The sequence below is a fragment of the Lepidochelys kempii genome, chromosome 3 (genome assembly GCF_965140265.1).
Source record: "Lepidochelys kempii isolate rLepKem1 chromosome 3, rLepKem1.hap2, whole genome shotgun sequence".
In the NCBI taxonomy this organism is placed as follows: domain Eukaryota; kingdom Metazoa; phylum Chordata; order Testudines; family Cheloniidae; genus Lepidochelys; species Lepidochelys kempii.
In genome coordinates, this window is record NC_133258.1 from 159,724,419 (window position 1) to 159,745,135 (window position 20,717).

The 20,717-nt window shown below is 41.9% G+C and overlaps 1 protein-coding gene across 2 annotated transcripts in view; it reads left to right on the forward strand.

Moving 5' to 3' along the window:
- TLR5 (toll like receptor 5) overlaps positions 1 to 19,896 on the forward strand; it is a 31,655-nt gene extending 11,759 nt beyond the window's left edge. For both annotated transcript variants that reach the window (XM_073338781.1, XM_073338780.1), the window contains exon 3: positions 16,287 to 19,896. In XM_073338781.1, coding sequence (XP_073194882.1) covers positions 16,294 to 18,870 — 2,577 coding nt within the window. In that variant the 5' untranslated portion in view covers positions 16,287 to 16,293 and the 3' untranslated portion in view covers positions 18,871 to 19,896. The remainder of the gene's footprint in view (positions 1 to 16,286) is intronic.
- Positions 19,897 to 20,717: the final 821 nt, after the last annotated feature.

Sequence of the window (20,717 nt, forward strand, 5' to 3'; positions counted from 1 at the left end):
TGTCATGTAGCCCGGTATGCTTGCAAGAAATCAGTAGTGAAGGTTATCCACAATCGCCCTTCCAGTTTAGCCGTTTGCAAACTCTCTTTCAAACTTCTGTTAAACCGTTGGATTTCCCCATTGGCTTGAGGGTAATATAGGGATGACCTTCTGTGTAAAATGTTCCTCTCTGCTAGAAAAGTTTCAAACTCCAGGGAAGAAAATTGATCTCCATTATCTGAAACCAGTTCTTTGGGGTTACCTTCCCTGCTAAAAACTAAAGAGAGGAACTTAATTACTGTAGCAGAAGAGATTTGCGATGTAAACGCTACCTCGGGCCTGTCAAGGTTCCTTCCCCACTCTGAACTCTAGGGTACAGATGTGGGGACCTGCATGAAAACCCCCTAAGCTTATTTTTACCAGCTTAGGTTAAAACTTCCCCAAGGTACAAACTATTTTACCTTTTGCCCTTGGACTTTATTGCTGCCACCACCAAGCGTCTAACAAATATATAACAGGCAAAGAGCCCGCTTGGAAACGTCTTTCCCCCCAAAATCCTCCCAAGCCCTACAACCCCTTTCCTGGGGAAGGCTTGATAAAAATCCTCACCAATTTGCATCGGTGAACACAGGCCCAAACCCTTGGAGCTTAAGAACAATGAAAAAGCAATCAGGTTCTTAAAAGAAGAATTTTAATTGAAGAAATAGTAAAAGAATCACCTCTGTAAAATCAGGATGGTAAATACCTTACAGGGTAATCAGATTCAAAACATAGAGAATCCCTCTAGGCAAAAACTTAAGTTACAAAAAGACACAAAAAAAGGAATCTACATTCCATTCAGCACAGCTTATTTTATCAGCCATTTAAACCAAACCAAATCTAAAGCATATCTAGCTAGATTACTTACTAAGTTCTAAGACTCCATTCCTTTTCTGTTCCCGGCAAAAGCATCACACAGAGAGAGAGAACCTTTGTTTCTCCCCGCTCCAGTTTTGAAAGTATCTTGTCTCCTCATTGGTCATTTTGGTCAGGTGCCAGCGAGGTTATCCTCGTTTCTTAACCCTTTACAGGTGAAAGGGTTTTTCCTCTGGCCAGGAGGGATTTTAAAGGTGTTTACCCTTCCCTTTATATTTATGACAGGGCCATTTACTGAAATAGTCTATTAAAGTAATGGCATAACGGCAGTCACTTGGAGCATTATCAAAGTGTCCTACAATGTCAATCGCCACTTTTTCCCGTGCAGATTCAGGAAGAGGAACAGGCTGTAATGGAGGGGTACATGTCATTGCTGTCTTATCATGCATTTGGCAAGTGACACAGGATTTTATGAGTACTTCAGTTTGAGAGTCCGTCCCTGGCCACCAATACAGATCCCATAGTCATTGTTTGATTCTGACAATTCCTTGATGAGTATCATGTGCCAGGTGTATGAGTTTTGACTGTAATTCTTCTGGCACAAGTGGCCGGTGTGTACCTCATAGCACACAGCCATCAAGCAAAGAAAGTTCATCCTGAACTCTAAAATAAGGCAGCAAAACTGGGTCAAGGTTTTTAGGGTTACTGGGCCATCTCTTTGTCAGAAATTCCCATAGTTTCTGTTGAATTGGACACGCTGAACAAGCAGCTTGAAATTGTTCTTTTGTAACTGCAGTAAGAGTGCTTGTAATAAGCTCAACTACTACATCCTATCCTCCGGTGACCATCTGGTGAAGGCAAAGGCAGGCAAGAAAGGCAATCAGCTACCACATTTTGGTTTCCAGGCTTATATTCCAGTTCATAATTGAAAGAGAGTAATCTTGCAGACCATCTAGCAATACGATATTCTGCTCTTCCCAGTCCTTTCGAGGCGAGCAACGTTGTCAAAGGGCTGTGGTCTGTGCACAACTTGAATATGCGGCCCCACAGGTAAGTTCTCCATTTTTCAGTAGCCCAGACACAAGCAAGTGCTTCTTTTTCAACTGTAGAATATTTCCTCTTAGCATTACTTAGTGTCCTTGAAGCAAATGCAACAGTCCTCTCTGTGTTGTCCTCATGAAGTTGTGTGAGGACAGCCCCAAGTCCATAATCAGAAGCATCAGTAGTTACAATTGTGGACAATGCAGGAGTGAATAGTGCAAGTACTGGACTATGTACAATCAAGTCTTTCACTGTTTCGAAACTAGCTTGTGCATCCGTTGTCCACACTAAGGTTGAACTTCTCTGTAGTGATTCTTGTAATGGTTCAATGACAGAAGCATAATCGGGAATGAATTTTGCATACCAGGAGGTAAGACCCAAGAAGGAACATAAGGTTTGCAAATCTGTTGGAGTAGGAGCATTTGAAATTGCCAGGATATGATCTGGATCCGGTTTTAGACCAGCCTGTGAAATTGTATGCCCCAGAAAGGAGAGTTCAGTTTGTCTAAATTTGCTATTGGGCTAGAGGTCTGCTTTGCTCATGCAGTTTAGTATAGACTTCAGGTTATTGTCATGCTCCTCAAAAGTATTTCCAAACATGATAATATCATTGAGATAGCACTGAACTCCATGTTGATTCTTCAGAATCAATGACATCATTTTTTGGAAGGCACTTGGGGCAGATGCGAGAACGTATGGAACATGTTTAAAACAAAATAGTCCCTCATGTGTAATAAATGCTGTGAGGTCTCTGCTATCTTCATGCAACATAACCTGGTAGTATGCAGTCTGCAAATCAAGAGTAGAAAACATCTTTGCTCCATGGAGTTCTGCAAATACTTCTTCTATGTGAGGAGGAGGATGGCTGTCAATCACAATAGCTTTATTTGGCTCCCGTAAGTCCACACAAAGGCGAATGCCTCCACCCTTCTTCTGCATCACTACTATAGTTGAAACCCATTCCAAGGAGTCAATCTCTTCAATAATGTCCTTTTGAACAAGTTTTCTAAGTTCCTCTGAAACAGCTTCCCTGACTGAAAATGGTAAGCACCGTAACTTCTGTCATACAGGCATCACATTATTCCGCATTTTAACTTTATGCAGAAACCCATAAGCACAACTGAGTTTCTCCTCAACCTGTTGGGTCGCAGCTGAAACTGGTGTGTGTACCGCAAGAGTGATTTGCTGAGGAAGATCAATTTGTTCATTAACTACCCTGACATTTAAAGCAGCCAATAAATTTCTGCCAAAGATAGGAGTGCCTTTGTGGACAATGTAGAACTCTGCAGTTACACAGCAATCACCAAAAGTAACTATTGTTGGCAGGCAGCCATGTAGTGGAATATGGTTTTTCAAATAGCACACCAAGAGACGTTTGGGTTCAGTAAGAGGCACATCTTTAAAGTAATGCAAATAGATGGAATCAGGTAGTATAGATACTGTTGAGCCAGTGTTCAACATAAGCTGAATAGATTGTGATTTGCCTGAGGGTTTGGTGGAAATGTTTACAGTGCACTTTATTTGTTCTGGAATATGTGCAATAGTGGTTTTGTCCACGCTTAGCACAGTAACATCTGGTATTGTAACTGCATGCACCTGTTGATTGAACTGGCTGCTGCGACATACTTTAGCAAAATGCCCAATCTTTTTGCAATGATTGCACTGAGCTACTTTTGCTGGGCATCCTGTGTAGCTTGCAAGTTGTTGTGGGGATCCACAGCAAAAGCATGCTTTTACTGTATTTTGAATTTGCTGATTCGGTGGTTTTCCATTAGTTTTCCTCTTGTAATCATTTGTCTGCAGCGATAGTGAACTTTTCTGCAAAGGAGTCGCAGCCTGGACTGTGCCTTCTGTATCCATGCTTATTATTTTGGCTTCAGCTGTAGCTGACTCAATCTGAGTATCAATGGTTATTGCGTTTTCTAGTGTAAGCTGTGGTTCTAGAGGTAAGCGTTCTCTTACACGAAGCATGGTTTTTTTCTCAATGAGCTGGTCTCTAATCATCTCATCTGCCATATTCCCAAAGTCACAAGTTACAATCAGACTCCTCAGGGAAGCAATATACTGCATTATCGTCTCCCCTGTTTTCTGCTCACCCTGGCGAAATCTGCAGCGATTAGCTACTACATTCACTTTGGGCACAAAAAAGTTCTTTAATGCAGTGAGTGCTGTCTCCATATTTATCATCTGCAAGGGGAAAAGTGTAAAATATATGCTACCCTTCTGCTCCAAGGCAGTGGATTAGTAGAGCATGCTTTCTTACTTCAGAAATCTCTATAGCACTGATTGCAAGCAGATAAGTCTCAAACATATGGATCCAGACAGTAAAAGCAATTGGAGGCTCACCTGGGCTTTGCAGAAAGGGTGCAGGTGGGTTCAGAGGCAGAAGATCCATCCTCGTCGCCAAAATGTTGTAGCAACCAGGCAAGGTACTAACAAATTTCAACAGGACTTTGTTTTTAAAGTGGAAACCTCTTTACCAAGCTGCTGCTGCACCCTCAGTAACTCTCACTCCGCCTCCTCAACTTCCACCCCCCCTTCCTGTTTCCTGTCCTTTCAGACTCCCAACAGCCAGTGCTCCCAATTCTAATAATTCCAAACAGCATCTAAACACCACACCAGTGCCCCCTGAATTTCCTGGTGCCCTGCACAGCTGCATGCTGCTCCAGCCCCTGCTCCGCCCCCCCCGCCTCTTCCCCTAGCCCCTTTCGCGCCCTAGCCCCACTCCCAGCATTCACCAGCAGTGTGGCTGAGGCTGGGTCCCTGCACTCCTGCTGCCAGTGAGTGCAGGCCCAGCCCCGCCCATGCTGCACCCCAGCCCCACCCCCACTCCCCCGCGCTCTGCAGCCGGACTGGGCCTGCACTCACCGGCCGCAGGAGTGCAGCGACCCGACCTCAGCCATGCCAGTAGTGAATGCTAGGGGGTGGTTCCCCACGTGGAGGCCTGGGGTCCACCCCCCCTGCTCCTCCCCTGCAGAGACCTGTCCCCCCTCCCCCCGCAAGGGGGCTGCATAGAGCCACAGAATTGCTAGGGATGGCCCTGCTAATGGGGCATTAGCTCTGTCTGACTTTTCCACTGCTATATCTGAAGGACTAGTTGTGGGTGACATCCAGAGTAGCACATTTGAAATAGATACATCTAACTTCAGATACAGAAATGATACAGGCATACAAATTGGATAATTACATTCAGTAAATCATAACCTTTCCAATGATATCTTACATGAGTTATCTTGCATGAAGTAGATCTGTTATGTCATATCCATATCATAAGCATATTTTCATAAAGAATATGGAGTGAAACATCACACCTTCTCCCTGAGTTTACTGCCAGAGGGTTGGTCACTGACCAATGCGGAGGTAGTGTATCTAAAATCCCTTTTCGGCTTTGGCTATTGTTGACCAGAATTTAATGGGTTAGTTTAATGGCTCGCATCTGACCAGAAGATTTATAGGTTATCCAATTCAGGCTACAGAGTTCGAGAACTCAATGAGTTCTATAACGGGAGAGGATTCTCGGGGTGCTTAACAAGAACAAGTACACTGAGAACAATACCAAATTGATAAAACCTTTATTGAAATTAACATAAAAATAAGAAATGCAATGAAACTTATAACTGCAAAACAGTAAAGAATTCCAAAACTCCTGGTGGTACCATTTCTATTATTAACCTTAACCTAACATACTCACACCCTTCCTTGAGGACACGGTAATAGGAGGTGAAGGACCAGCCTCGCTCCTGGCATGCCCGATTACGTGATGGTGCTGGCTTCCCCAATGATTAGGAATGTTGAGTAGTTATACTATACTGCGCAAGCTAAGCTAATAGCATGATAGACAATAGAATAGATAGTCTATAGAGTATAGGAGAACTGAATGGAATGAATGAATGAATGAATCAAAGGAAGAATTTTAGAATAGAGTCGACTCCCGAAGAGCTCTCTTACAAGGTATTTTATAGGATCCTGACCTATGTAATCCTGACCTTATTTCCATACCCTAAGAATTTTATGGGTACCCTTCTCTTATAGGTTAGTGGATTATGACACCTACTTTCTAAATATATTAATAAGTATTATCTCATTCCCAAAACTGCCAGCCTAGGCTCTCTTGATGACCTCCAAGTTGTGGTGTACCCTGTGATTACCAACCAGTTGTAGAAGTCGGATAAACCTGTGATGTGATGTGGATAGTTCCTCCCTTTGGTTCCCCAAAGTTCAGAGACCATTCTTATCTGTGCCAAAGGTTGCCAGCTTTTATGCTGACATATTTATAACTGATTATACTTTTTGCTATATAGCAGATCGGGATCCTACAGACCAGTAGGCTTCTTGCATTTCAGCAAAACTTATTAGGAAATACATGTCTCAACATATCCTAAATTCCAAGGAATTAATACTGATAAAATAAAATGGATTAATTTCAGAAAAAGAAACATATTAATTGATACTGCCGGCTGGATTAGTAAAATATAATAGCTAGCAAAATAATCCTATGGGCTACAATATACAACCTCCAAGTGTTCCCAAACACTGTAATGTTATCCATCAGTGTTTTTGCAAAGTTCTGGGTTTCTGTTCCCAGGTTGCCTGAAAACATTGTGGTGTATAGCATTGTATAAATAATGCAGATATCAATATCTTTTAAAATGTCTTGGCATTTAGCCGTTAATGCCATGAGGCGATGTGCCTCAGTTGCCCCTTCCATACAGCAGTCAAGACTGGTTATGCTTTCTTTACTGTTCCAGGCTCTAAACCTGTCTACAGGTACTAGCTGAGAACTAGACTCCAACGAGAAACTGCTGAGCTTGAATTAATTTGCAAACTAGATACCATTAACTTGGGTTTGAATAGAGATGGGGAGTGGCTGGGTCATTACACATATTGAATCTATTTCCCCACGTTAAGTATCCTCACACCTTCTTGTCAACTGTCTAAATGGGCCATCTTGATTATCACTACAAAAGTTTTTTTCTCCTGCTGATAATAGCTCATCTTAATTAATTAGCCTCTTACTCCACCTTTTCATGTTCTCTGCATGTATATATCTATCGATCTATCTTCTGACTATTTGTTCCATTCTATACATCTGATGAAGTGGGCTTCAGGAGTACAGGGGTACTTGTGGCACCTTAGAGACTAACAACTTTATTTGAGCATAAGCTTTCATGAGCTACAGCTCACTTGCTCAAATAAATGCCTTAGTCTCTAAGGTGCCGTAAGTACTCCTTTTCTTTTTACAATACAGTACTGTATTTGCTTTTCCGCCCAGCTCTGCTGTTTGTTGCCTGATTGCGTACGTCCAATTCCAAATGAGGTGTGTGATTACCTGATCAGTTCGTAACTCTGGTTTCCATAATGCTGAGGTTCTACTGTATATTAGAGCTAAACTCAGTATTATGATGCCCATTTAAGAAGAGAGTAGGGGATCGCATTCAGTACATAGCCCAAAACACTGTTAAGGCCAATATTTTTTTTCAGATTGTAATTATTGGGATGAAATTCAGCTCCAGAATATTCAGAGCAATTTAACAATGTTAATGCATAGGTGATAGCTCAGAGGGGGGAAAAGAATCTTGGCACTTTATTTTTGTTAATAAATAATTGAATCTGGCCTAATCCAGATGAAAGCAGCAATGCAATTAGTCATGAGAACAAAGGTGTCGACAATCAGGCTTTTCTTATCTGGCCAATATAACAACCATGCTTTTACTGTAAATTGTACCTTATTTTCAAGAGCTTTACTAGAATCATAGAATAATAGAATACCAGGGTGGGAAAGGACCTCAGGAGGTCCTCTAGTCCAACCCCCTGCTCAAAGCAGGACCAATCCCCAACTAAATCATCCCAGCCAGGGCTTTGTCAAGCCTGACCTTAAAAACTTCTAAGGAAGGAGATTCAACCACCTCCCTAGGTAACACATTCCAGTGTTTCACCACCCTCCTAGTGAAAAAGTTTTTCCTAATATCCAACCTAAACCTCCCCCACTGCAACTTGAGACCATTACTCCTTGTTCTGTCATCTGCTACCACTGAGAACAGTCTAGATCCATCCTCTTTGGAACCCCCTTTCAAGTAGTTGAAAGCAGCTATCAAATCCCCCCTCATTCTTCTCTTCCGCAGACTAAACGATCCCAGTTCCCTCAGCCTCTCCTCATAAGTCATGTGTTCCAGTCCCCTAATCATTTTTGTTGCCCTCCACTGGACATTTTCCAATTTTTCCACATCCTTCTTGTAGTGTGGGGCCCAAAACTGGACACAGTACTCCAGATGAGGCCTCACCAATGTCAAATAGAGGGGAACGATCACGTCCCTCGATCTGCTGGCAATGCCCCTACGTATGCATCCCAAAATGCCATTGGCCTTCTTGGCAACAAGGGCACACTGTTGACTCATATCCAGCTTCTCATCCATTGTAACCCTAGGTCCTTTTCTGCAGAACTGCTGCCGAGCCATTCAGTCCCTAGTCTGTAGCGGTGCATGGGATTTTTCCATCCTAAGTACAGGACTCTGCACTAGTCCTTATTGAACCTCATCAGATTTCTTTTGGCCCAATCCTCCCATTTGTCTAGGGCCCTCTGTATCCTATCCCTACCCTCCAGCATATCTACCTCTCCTCCCAGTTTAGTGTCATCTGCAAACTTGCTGAGGGTGCAATCCACACCATCCTCCAAATCATTTATGAAGATACTTAACAAAACTGGCCCCAGGACCGACCCATGGGGCACTCCACTTGATACCAGCTGCCAACTAGACATGGAGCCATTGATCACCACCCGTTGAGTCCGACAATCTAGCCAACTTTCTATCCACCTTATAGTCCATTCATACTTCTTTAACTTGCTGGCAAGAATACTGTGGGAGACCATGTCAAAAGCTTTGCTAAAGTCAAGGAACAACACGTCCACTGCTTTCCCCTCATCCACAGAGCCAGTTATCTCGTCACAGAAGGCAATTAGATTAGTCAGGCATGACTTGCCCTTGGTGAATCCATGCTGACTGTTCCTGATCACTTTCCTCTCCTCTAAGTGCTTCAGAATTGATTCCTTGAGGATTTTTCCAGGGACTGAGGTGAGGCTGACTGGCCTGTAGTTCCTAGGATCCTCCTCCTTCCCTTTTTTAAAGATGGGCACTACATTAGCCTTTTTCCAGTCATCCGGGACTTCCCCCAATCACCATGAGTTTTCAAAGATAATGGCCAATGGCTCTGCAATCACATCCGCCAACTCCTTTAGCATTCTTGGATGCAGCGCATCCGGCCCCATGGACTTGTGCTTGTCCAGCTTTTCTAAATAGTCCCGAACCACTTCTTTCTCCACAGAGGGCTGGTCACCTCCTCTCCATGCTGTGCTGCCCAGTGCAGTAGTCTGGGAGCTGACCTTGTTCGTGAAGACATATGCAAAGAAAGCATTGAGCACATTAGTTTTTTCCACATCCTCTGTCACTAGGTTGCCTCCCTCATTCAGTAAGGGGCCCACACTTTCCTTGACTTTCTTCTTGTTGCTAACACACCTGAAGAAACCCTTCTGGTTAGCCTTAACATCTCTTGCTAGCTGCAACTCTGGGTGTGATTTGGCCTTCCTGATTTCACTCCTGCATGCCTGAGCAATATTTTTATACTCTTCCCTGGTCATTTGTCCAATCTTCCACTTCTTGTAAGCTTCTTTTTTGTGTTTAAGATCAGCAAGGATTTCACTGTTAAGCCAAGCTGGTCACCTGCCATATTTATTATTCTTTCTACACATCGGGATGGTTTGTCTCTGTAACCTCAATAAGGATTCTTTAAAATACAGCCAACTCTCCTGGACTCCTTTCCTCCTCGTGTTATTCTCCCAGGGGATCTGCCCATCAGTTCCCTATGGCCTAGATCAACATAATAAAGAATCTCCTTGTCAATAGCCTTACTAGCCATGTAAAAAAAGAGAGATTAGGTTAGTCTCACATGGTCTGTTCTTTGAGAAGCTTTGCAGACTTCCTTATTACATATAATGCCGTTGTCAGCTTTTGTCATCAATGTCTTATCAAGTTCTCCAGAATTTTATTTGGGAGTGGAGTTAGATTAATTATATTATAATTTCCTGGTTCTCCATTTTCTCTCTCTTTTTTTTTTTTTATTTAAGCGATGGGAGTGGTCTTCCACTCCCACACTGAACAGCAAGACGACGTTGACTATATAGTGGTAGCAGAATAGGAAGATCCTTTAATATTCTGAGAAATAAAGCAGCCAGGATTAGGAACTGAGTCAGATTCAAGTTCTGTGAGCACAGTGCTGGTGAGGATGCTATCATTACCCTCTCCTGGTACATTCGTGACATTGATTTGGAGACATTCACCATCTGGTCACAGCATCATAGAATTTGATATTATCATCAAATTTTTTCATCGTAGAGTTTATTTAATTCCCCTCAGTTCTCCCTCCCTCCTGCTTTGGCTCATAGCTTCTTTGATTCACTAGCCTCGGAGGTCATGTGACTTGGTCTCACCAGGTCTGTTCCACTCTCAAAATAACTCACCAGCACAGCAATGAATCTGTTCCTCTGTTTTAGGTACTTTTAGGGTGATCATCATGGAAGTATTAAGTAACTCAGTTTTGCATAGGGTTGTCCACCTTGAACTCAGCTCTTTGCCTCTTCTAGCTTTTGCAGCTCTGCTTCAATGTTTTTGGGCTTGTCCACTCAGACTCAATAGAGAGAGAAGAGGGAGCACGAGTGGTTTGAGAAGTAAGGCCTGGGGTCAGGCTGCGGGGAAGAACATTGGGGACTCAGTTTATTTATCTTCCATCTCAGTCTCAGTTTAGGAGCTCAAAGGTGAGAATACATAGCCTAAGCTGTGTATGAACTCATGCCACATACTCCTGGACCACTTCTGAGTTTGTCTGTCAGCCTTCATTGCCCATCACGGTTTAGCCGTGTGGGGATTTTTAACCATTTCTAGTTTAAGCACAATGCCAGTCATCTTTACTGCGCAAGCACAGTGCATGGATTGTTTCTTTCTTCATTTGTTATTGCCCAACTCCTGCATGTTACCAGAGCCCCTGCCAGGCTGCTGCAACTGACCTTTCTTCCTTCAGCTCAAACATCCTCCTAGCAATTTTAAGTTCCTTATACCCAAGTTAGCCCAATATGTTAAAGATGAAAAAAACACCTGAAACATCTTCCCCTATCTCCCCTTTATCTGTAACAACCTGGGACGTTTTCCATACAAATGCCCCAGTTACAGCAGCATTCATGCAGCTTCAGGATAAACTCATAATGCGTCTAGCATTGGAACTAAAGAAAAATCTTCCAAGCCGACGGTAGGGCTAGGGAGACAAGGTTGGTGAGGGAATATCTTTTATTGGACCCACTGGTGTTGGTGAGAGAGACACATTTTTTGAGTTACACAGAGCTCTTCTTCGGGTCTGGGAAAGGTACTGAGAGTTTGAGAGCTAAATACAAGATTGAACAGATAGTTTAGCATAAGCAGTTAGGGACCATTCAAGGCAAAGTGACTTGTTAACACCCCTGTCATAGGACAAAAAAGGGGGTTAGTGGGTTACAGATTGTTGTAGTAAGCCATAAAACCAGTGGCTTTATTAAGACCATGATTTTTAGTGTCTAGCAAAGTTACGAATTTCAGCTCCCAGGCTTGTCTTTTGAAAGTGTTGTGATTTCTGATCTATCAGTTCTCATCCTCAAAGGAAACTTGCCCAATATGCAGAGAGTAAACATGCTGATGAATGCTGAATCCACACAAAAGTCTTGCCAGTATTTGCAGGCTCTGGGAGATATGCAAAATTTACCCTGCACTTCAGACAACAAATGTGTTTCCTTTCCTGTCTAAAAAAGTGAGCAAACATTCTCAAGTATTGGCAGGGACAATGTGAATCCAAACAGGATGGTAACATCCTTCCCTGATCTAATTAGCTTTATTGGCAACACTTGGCAAAAGCCATCAGGTCTGCATTGCTTAAAAAACAAAACAAACTTTTGAACAAATGCTTTGGTTATAAATAAGATGCTTTTTTAAAAGAAGGGAATGATGAGTGCTTTGCTTCAGCAAATCTAAACCTTTTTTTAGATTAGCTAGTGCTCCTCTCAGTGTCCCTGCCCTTCTCCCCCCCTTCATTCCTCAGATGCCCTTAGGAGAACACTGAGGTTCTACAAAGGGCCCAGCATACTGCAAAATTTACCCTAAAACGACAGTCAGCAAGAGTGTTTCCTTCTGTCTACACTGGGAAATCTTCTAACCAGTTTTAAAACCAGTTCACCTAAAATGGGGGTTTATCTACACCACTGTGGGGGGGATCTACACCCCTCACTCAGGGGTGTGAAAAACACCCCCCCTGAGCACAGCAAGTTACAGCGCTGTAAAGCGCCAGTGTAAACAGTGCCCTCCCAGCAGTCTAAGCTAATCCCCTCATGGAGGTGACCACACTCACACTTCAAAGCGCTGCCATGGGAATGCTCCCGCCGCAGCGCTTTGAAGTTTTGAGTGTAGCCATGCCCTAAGATATGCAACTTCAGCTACATGAATAGCGTAGCTGAAGTCGATGTACTTACATCTACTTACGTCACTGCGGTAAGTCGACAGCTGATGCGCTCCCGTCGACTCCACTTGCGCTGCTTGTTCTGGTGGAGTACCGGAGTCGACTGGAGAGCGCTCAGCAGTCGATTTATCATGTCTATACTAGGCACGATAAATCGACCCCCACTGGATTGATCGCTACCCACCAATCCGGCGGTAATGTAGACAAGCCCTGAGTTTCAAAAACTGCTTACAGCTGTAGAGTAGGCCAGTTTTAGGCTAAGGCAACCTGATCTGTTTTTACTGAGCCCGTTTAACCCCTGCTGAGAGGGAACTCAGAGCCTGGAGCTGGAATATTGAGATGAAGCCTCAACCTACACACTCATTGGTTGGTCATACGGGCAGGGGTAGGTGAAGCTCCACTTCTCATTATAGAAGCTCCCTTCCTGCTACACGGAGAGCAGTATGGTGGGAGGACCCATCTGTTATAGCTAAGGGTACATTGCTCACTACAGCATGGCCTGGGAGTCACATGAGCCTCCCCATTCCCAACTCCCCTGGTCTTAGTTTTTTCTTTATTTCCTTCTGATGCCTAGGCAGGAAAACAAAATGAAGTTTGGATTCAAGTGTCTAAATCCTGCAGCCATGGATCTGGAATGTTCAATGCCATGGGTCTAAATAATATATTAATCCCTCTTCTCAATAAGGCTGGTGTGGATATATAGCCCAAGTAACTGTCCCAAGTACTGAGGATTTCTGCAAGGTTATTTTGGCGCAGGAACATGTTTGCCCAAAACATCCTGGGTGCTCAGATACTATCCTGATGGGGCCATATAAGTGCCCAAACGGATTTTTTTAGGTTAAAATTCCATCTGTTTTCAAATCTGACTCTAGAGACATGATGGGTCCCTGGCTTCCTTCTAGCCCTACGCATCTGTGTAACCTCATTATATGGATTGGTGTGGTGAGCATTGGTCTGTCAGTAAGTTCTACATACACTAAATCTTTGGTCAGTTCGCATTGCGCCAGTAAAGGGCAAAGAATGGATTCTTGTTTCTGCTTCAACAACAGAAAGAGTAGCCTGGTCTACATTTGGAAGTTGCACCAGTTTAACTAGCTCAGTTAAGGGTGAGATTTTTTTTTTTTTACAGACATAGTTATACTGGTATATCCCATATTCTGGACACAGTCATACTGTTATAAAGGTTCTTTACACTGGTAGAACTTATTCCCCTTCCACTATGGGAATTTATTCCCCTTCCAGTATGCTATATCAGGGTATGACTAAACTGCAAGTGCTGCAGCATAGACACTAGCTACAGCAATGGAAGGGTTTCCCATCGCTGTAGTAAACCCACTCCTTTGAAAGGCTGGAGATAGGATGATGGAAGAATTCTTCCATCAACCTTGTGATATCTATACCAGGGCTTAAGTTGGCTTACCTGCGTCTCTCGGATTGTGAATTTTTCTCACCCCTGAGCAGAATAACTAAGTTGATCTACGTTTTAGGTGTAGATCAGGCCTCAGTATATGCACATACACGCTAGGGTGTCGTACCAATTTAACTATCACAGTATAGCAGTAAAGCAATACAAGTTTTATCTGTAGACAAGCCCAGAGAGACAGAACTTCCCATGCTGTGCTGTATTATTTCCACTCCCCCTCCACCCCACTCATGCATACTTTTCAACTCCCTATGGAGATAAAGCTGATGCTGCCATTCATTTAAAAATAGTTGGACTCCTAGTGGAATTTGCAAAACGCTGTGGATTTTCAATTAAACTTGCTCCAGCAACACACGACCCCAGTCAGTTTTATGGCTAAACAAATATATTTTTACTGATCCTCTGTGCAGTTTTCCATGTTATATTGTGTTAAAGGAATGCTATCAGCTACTTCTAGATTTAGATTATGTAGATTGTTTTGCTAATAGAAAGAACCTCTGGTGCAAGGAGTGGTTCTGAACTGCTCCCTGTGACAAGAGTGAATGGAAAGGTCGCTTATTGTCATCACTCTTGCAATTCCACACAAAGGTCCAAGTTTCCAGGAGGACACTGGTCCCATGAAAATATTGAAGGAGCAAACAGTTTATCGATTAGCCCCTCCCTGCAAGCAGACTCGAGATAAAGGCAGGATTGTATGAGGACACATGGCCTGATGGATACCTCCTTAATGTCTGATAGTTTGGATAAGCAGCCAAACTATAAAGGGTTGGAAAATTTTTCTGATGTAAAAATGAGATTTCTTTTTCCATCAAAAATTGCCCCAGTTCCCCTCCATTTTCTGAGATCCTCAATCTGAACCTGTTGCAATTCACCTATTGCTAGGTTCAGCATAGAATCTTGAAATAATTTACTCTCCCTGTGATGCTTCTGGGCAATCTGTGCCATTAGTGAAATAGTACAGTCAATCGATAATAACAATTAATGGGATTGACCTACTTGTTAATTACTGGCTCAGGGCCTCTCTTTTTCTCTATAAAGTAAATTTATTTAGCAACCACTAGATGGCCAGGAGGGATTTGGTTTGACAAAAACTTATGCTTATTAAGTTTGAACACATTAGGCTGTAGGGTACAAAAATTCTTACGCTGGTTGTCAGCCAAGCAAACATTTCAGTGAATGCTTTTTAGAAAGGAGAGGCAGGTAGTTGCAATCTTAGTAAATACATATTTTAAAAAAGCATGCAAGTAATCCTTTTAGTGCAGACAACTTGCTCTGTCTTATGCAACAGGCAACAATAAGGACAGTGATTGCTCTGAAGAGATTACAGTTTAAAAGAGAGATGTTTAGATGACAGGATGCATGAAGAAATCCAGAGTGGGGAAAACCTCGAAGTATACATCAGTTAGATGCATTCGTTACATTCACGCATTGCTATGCAAAATCTGACTGTCCACAGTATATCAAATGTAACCTTTTAATAAGCAGTAGGCTATAAACAGTAGATTTGTCTCACACAATAAATAAGTGACATTAATACCATATGCTAGATCTCTTGTGAGCTTCATATGTACTGGAGAATATTTTAAGATGACTAATAGCAATAAGAATGATTTGATTACTAAGGGCTATTTAATTACGATATCCTCCTCATCAACCTCTTTCCTGTGTACGCTTTTAAAGCATTGCTCCCACCATAAAAAACAACTTCACATTACTGGAATAGTCCCAGAGATTCTGAAACTCCAAATGGGCCTTTTCCTTTTAAACCTCCATGGCTGAGTCAAACTCTCCTGTGTTAAATTCAGAGTAACTCAGCTGATGACCAGAAATCTCATGGGTGCTCCAAAAAGAAAGCATACCATTTTTTAAAATACTATTTCTGGAAGGGCCTTGTCTGTGACACTATTGTGACATGTTATTGTTAGCCATTGGAATTGTCTGACCTAGCCCTGATAGCAATGAGGAGTGGGGAGGAACATGGCAGTGATTACACTGTTCAGAAGAGTAGGTGGATATCTCAATACTTGTGTTAACCTAAAGCCTCTGACCATACTATCCAAACTTTTAAAAAACAGTCTGGCTAACTTCGAATAAGGAGTGAGTTTCAGGCTAATGTACCATTGTTGTCACATCAGTGGTGCAACTGTTAAATATTTGGACCAAGATTTTCAAAAGTGACCAATGATTTTTGGGTGCCCAACTTAAAATACTTTTCATGGAACTTGATTTTCAGACTGGGTTGCTCACCATTTTCTGGAGCCCATCCACTGAGCATCAGATCCCTTTAAGGTGTTTCAGATTGTATACTCAAAAACACATGCACCCCAAATCCCTCATCATTTGAAAATCTTGGCGTTGGTCTTTTATTCTGTTGCATTAAAACTTTGCTACAAAACTTTATTGGTCAGACAGCCAATTTTATATTTTGTTCTTACAACTTTCTCTCTCTCTTTTCATGCAGCATCACAATGTTACATCATCTAGTATTTCTCTTAGGAATGTCGCTGGTAGCCAAAGAAATATTTGCTACAAGCTGCTGTTCCCAAGGCCAAAATGCTTTGTGTTATTTTTGTAACCTCACCGAGGTTCCACCTGTGCTCAGTGACACAGTTGCACTCCTGCTAAGTTTCAACAAAATCAGGCAAGTGAATGCATCCTCTTTCCCTCTGCTGGAACAGTTGCAGATTTTGGAAATTGGAACCCAGTTTGTCTTTCCTGTTACCATAGGGAAAGCAGCTTTTAGGAACCTGCCAAACCTTCGACTCTTAGATTTAGGAGACAATAAGATACTTCATCTGGATCCTGATGCTTTTGTGGAGTTGTCATATGTACATACACTCCGGTTATATCACAACAGTCTTGAGGAGTCCATTCTGGAAGAAGACTATCTTCGAGATATGATCTCCTTAGAATATTTGGATCTTTCTGGAAACAAGATCAAAAGCCTTCGCCCTCATCGCTTATTTTACCATCTAAAATCCTTGCAAATTGTGGACCTGAAAAACAACAGGATATCCAGCTTATGTGAAGGAAACCTTGATAGCTTCCAGGGAAAATTCTTCATACTGTTTATTCTTAATTCTAATAAGTTATATTACTCAATTTCTGTGGACTGGGCCAAGTGTGGAAATCCTTTCAAAAACATAGCCCTGGACACCCTGGATCTTGGCGGTAATGGCTGGGGTGTAGATATAATGCAACACTTCTGCACAGCTGTGAATGGGACTTCAATTGTTTTTCTGAAGCTTAGCTATCACATAATGGGTCCAGGATTTGGCTTTAAGAACTTCCAGGATCCAGACCAAGATACATTTGCAGGGCTAGCAAGAAGTGGCGTTCGCTTACTGGATATTTCACATGGTTCTATTTTCTCTCTCAATCCTTATGTATTTCAGAGCCTTGGTGATCTGGAATTGCTGAATCTTCACAATAACAAGATAAATCAGATCCAAAAGCAAGCATTTTTTGGCCTGGGAAAGCTAGGAACTCTCAACCTGTCATATAACATTCTGGGGGAGCTGTACGATTACACTTTTGAGGGGCTTCAGAATGTGATGCATATTGATTTGCAACAAAATCATATTGGAGTAATTGCTGGGAATTCGTTCAGGGATTTAAGAAGGTTAAAGATGGTGGATCTCCGGGACAATGCCATTAAAACTCTCCCTTCTTTCCCAGCCATGTTCACTCTTCATTTAAGTGACAATAAGATAGTATCTGTAGGTAACCAGAGAATAAGTGCAACATTCCTTAACTTGGAAAGAAACAGATTGGACAATCTGGGTGATCTTTATATTCTTTTACAAGTTCCAGATGTGCAGTATCTCTTGTTAAGAAAAAATCGTTTATCTTATTGTGTTAAAAGTGTTGATGTTATAGAAAATAACCAGTTAGTTTACTTGGATCTAGGAGAAAACATGTTAAAGCTTGTGTGGGACAGAAGTTTATGTTTGGATGTGTTCAGGGCACTTTCCAAACTAGAGGTGCTCCACCTGAATAACAACTACCTTACTTCCCTTCCACAGGATATTTTTAGTGGTCTAACATCATTAAACAGACTTAACCTAGCCTCCAACCAGTTGTCTTATCTTTCTCCTGGTGTTTTCCCTGAGAGCCTAAAGACACTGAATATGTCTGAAAACCAACTTCTTTCACCTGCCCTTGAGCTCTTCATGACTTTGAGTGTCCTGGATATAACAAATAACAGGTTTTTCTGTGATTGTACTTTAAACACCTGGACAGCATGGTTAAATCAAACCAATGTGACCTTAGCTGGCTCTGAAAATGACACATACTGTGTACTCCCACCTGTTTTCACAAGGGTTCCACTTTCTTCAGTGGCACTTGATAGCTGTAATGAAGACGAACTCCAGAAGCCTCTACAGTTCTCACTGTTCATTTTCACTTCAGTCACTCTGATAATGTTCCTAACAGTAGTCATTATTTTTAGTCACTTTCGGGGGACTTGTTTTGTCTGGTATAAGACCATCAAAGGTGCTCTGCTAAAAGAACGTAAGCAAGCAATAGATAAAAGTACATATAAATATGATGCCTATTTATGCTACAGCAGCAGAGACTTTGAGTGGGTCCAAAATTCATTGCTAAAGCACCTGGACTCTCAGTATTCTGAGAAAAACAGATTTACTTTGTGCTTTGAAGAGAGAGATTTCCTGCCTGGGGAGGAACAGATCACCAACATCCGTGATGCCATTTGGAACAGCAGGAAGACTATTTGCATTGTGACAAGGCAGTTCCTCAAGGATGGGTGGTGCGTAGAAGCCTTTAATTTTGCCCAGAGCAGATACTTTTGTGACCTGAAAGAAGTCCTCATTATGGTTGTGGTTGGGTCACTTTCTCAGTATCAGTTGATGAAATACAAACCGATTAGAGTCTTTGTGCAAAGGAGTCAGTACATGCAGTGGCCTGAAGACCATCAAGATATAGACTGGTTTTTAAATAACCTTTCTCACCAAATTCTGAAAGAAAAAAAGGTGAAAAAGAAATCCAGTGTTATAGAAATGCAAACTGTAAGGACAATCTCGTAGTTGGGAGGGTTGTTCATGGTTTGTATTATTAGTGCTATAAAACAGACTTTTGTAATTACATTTTTACTTGTGGCTTGACAGTTACTTAAATAGTCTAAATCCATTTCCACCTGTGGCATGGCAGGAAAGAAGTATGGGCCATGCTTCAGCTTTCCCTGACAAATGGGTAGAATATAATTTCCTTGGTTTAAGTTTTAATAAACATGGTGTCAGCTTTAAAGTCACCAGCAAATGCAATTAACAAATTCAGTCACTCTAGGAACTATGGCCCATATTTTCAAAAGAAGCCACCAATTATGGGTGTCTCAAATTTTCGGTGTTCAGATTGGGACACCATGGATCTGATATTCAGAGATGCTGAGCGCTCACAGGTCCCCATGACAATGGGAGGAGTGGGTACTCAGCACTTACAAAAACCAGGTGCATGTTATTGCAAGTTAGGCACCAAATTTATAGGATACTTGAAAATTTGGGTCCATGTGCTGAAAGCCCCCACTAACTAAACTGAATGGGCACATTAACTGATGGCAGTGCCACATTAAGGTCTTGCAATGTCTAATCCTACCATTCATCCCCTACTCACAGAATGTTTTAGTGATCATCATCCTTGCTTGTGATGTTGCATGATCAAGATGGTGTAGGTGTGGGTGTGGGGGAAGTCATGTAAATGTCGCTCACATACACACACACACACACACACACACACACACACACACACACACTATTGGGTACCATTTTTCACAGAACAACAACATTTTGTAAAGCCACACCACATAGTGTTCGTTTTTTTTTAAAAAAGGGGGATTTACCTCTTCCTTAAAGCCAGGCTTGGAAGGATCACATTTTTATCAGTAAATGTCACTAAACATCAATTTCACCATACATGTACAAACCAACCCAACATTTCCATTAATAATGAATGACATTTAGAAATAGACCAAGAAAGAAAAATGCTGCTTGAGAACTTAATAGAATTTGATTTAAGGATATTTACTTTGTATATTTTGGCATGTGATGTTGATATGTTTGAACAGTTATAAAGCTTTAATTTTTTGAGATCAGTGTCTACTGTCATTAAATAATTATTGCATGTCCCACCCAGTTATCTGATACCCTCCCAATTTCCCACTACTGTGAAAATTTAAATGGATAAAAATAGAAAAAAATGCTTAAAAATAAACATTGATATTGTTCATCGAAATTATAAAAACAAATTCTGCCAACCCTACTTATAGCAGATACTGAACAAATAATATATAGTGGTAACTAAAACCTTAGACACTACATGAAGGTCATATTCTAACCTTGATCTTTGGGCACATATCCCGCTGCCATCACCGGGAGAGTCTCTGTGGCTTGAGGGTAGTGTGTATAACCCTACATTTATAGCCCCACTTGGCCATGAACTCATTGGTTGAACTGTCCTGGACCTTGTGCTTTCTCAGCTCTATGACCTTTTAGCACCAATTTCAAAGATGCTTTGAAATGTATCACCTTTTGCCACTGTAATTGCTGTAGTATGGTTCATGTTTACTTTTTCCCATGTGATAAAACAACAAGCACAGTTTGCCTAGGACTTTGAGATTTAGCTGGCACACACACAGCCCTGGATTCTTACATACCTTAGACTTCGCCTCCCCCAATATGCTATTTCTGCTCAGTTGTAAAACTACTGTAACTGCCCTAAGTTACAGCTGCTGCTGTTTTCATGTGAAGATTCTTCAGCTTAGCTGCATCAAGGACTGAGGTGGATAAAGACCTTAGAGAGATTTGAACACGCAAAATCACTGAACAAACTTGAAGCCAGTCTTCTGTGCAGTCTACCTTACTCTTCAGGCAACTGTAAG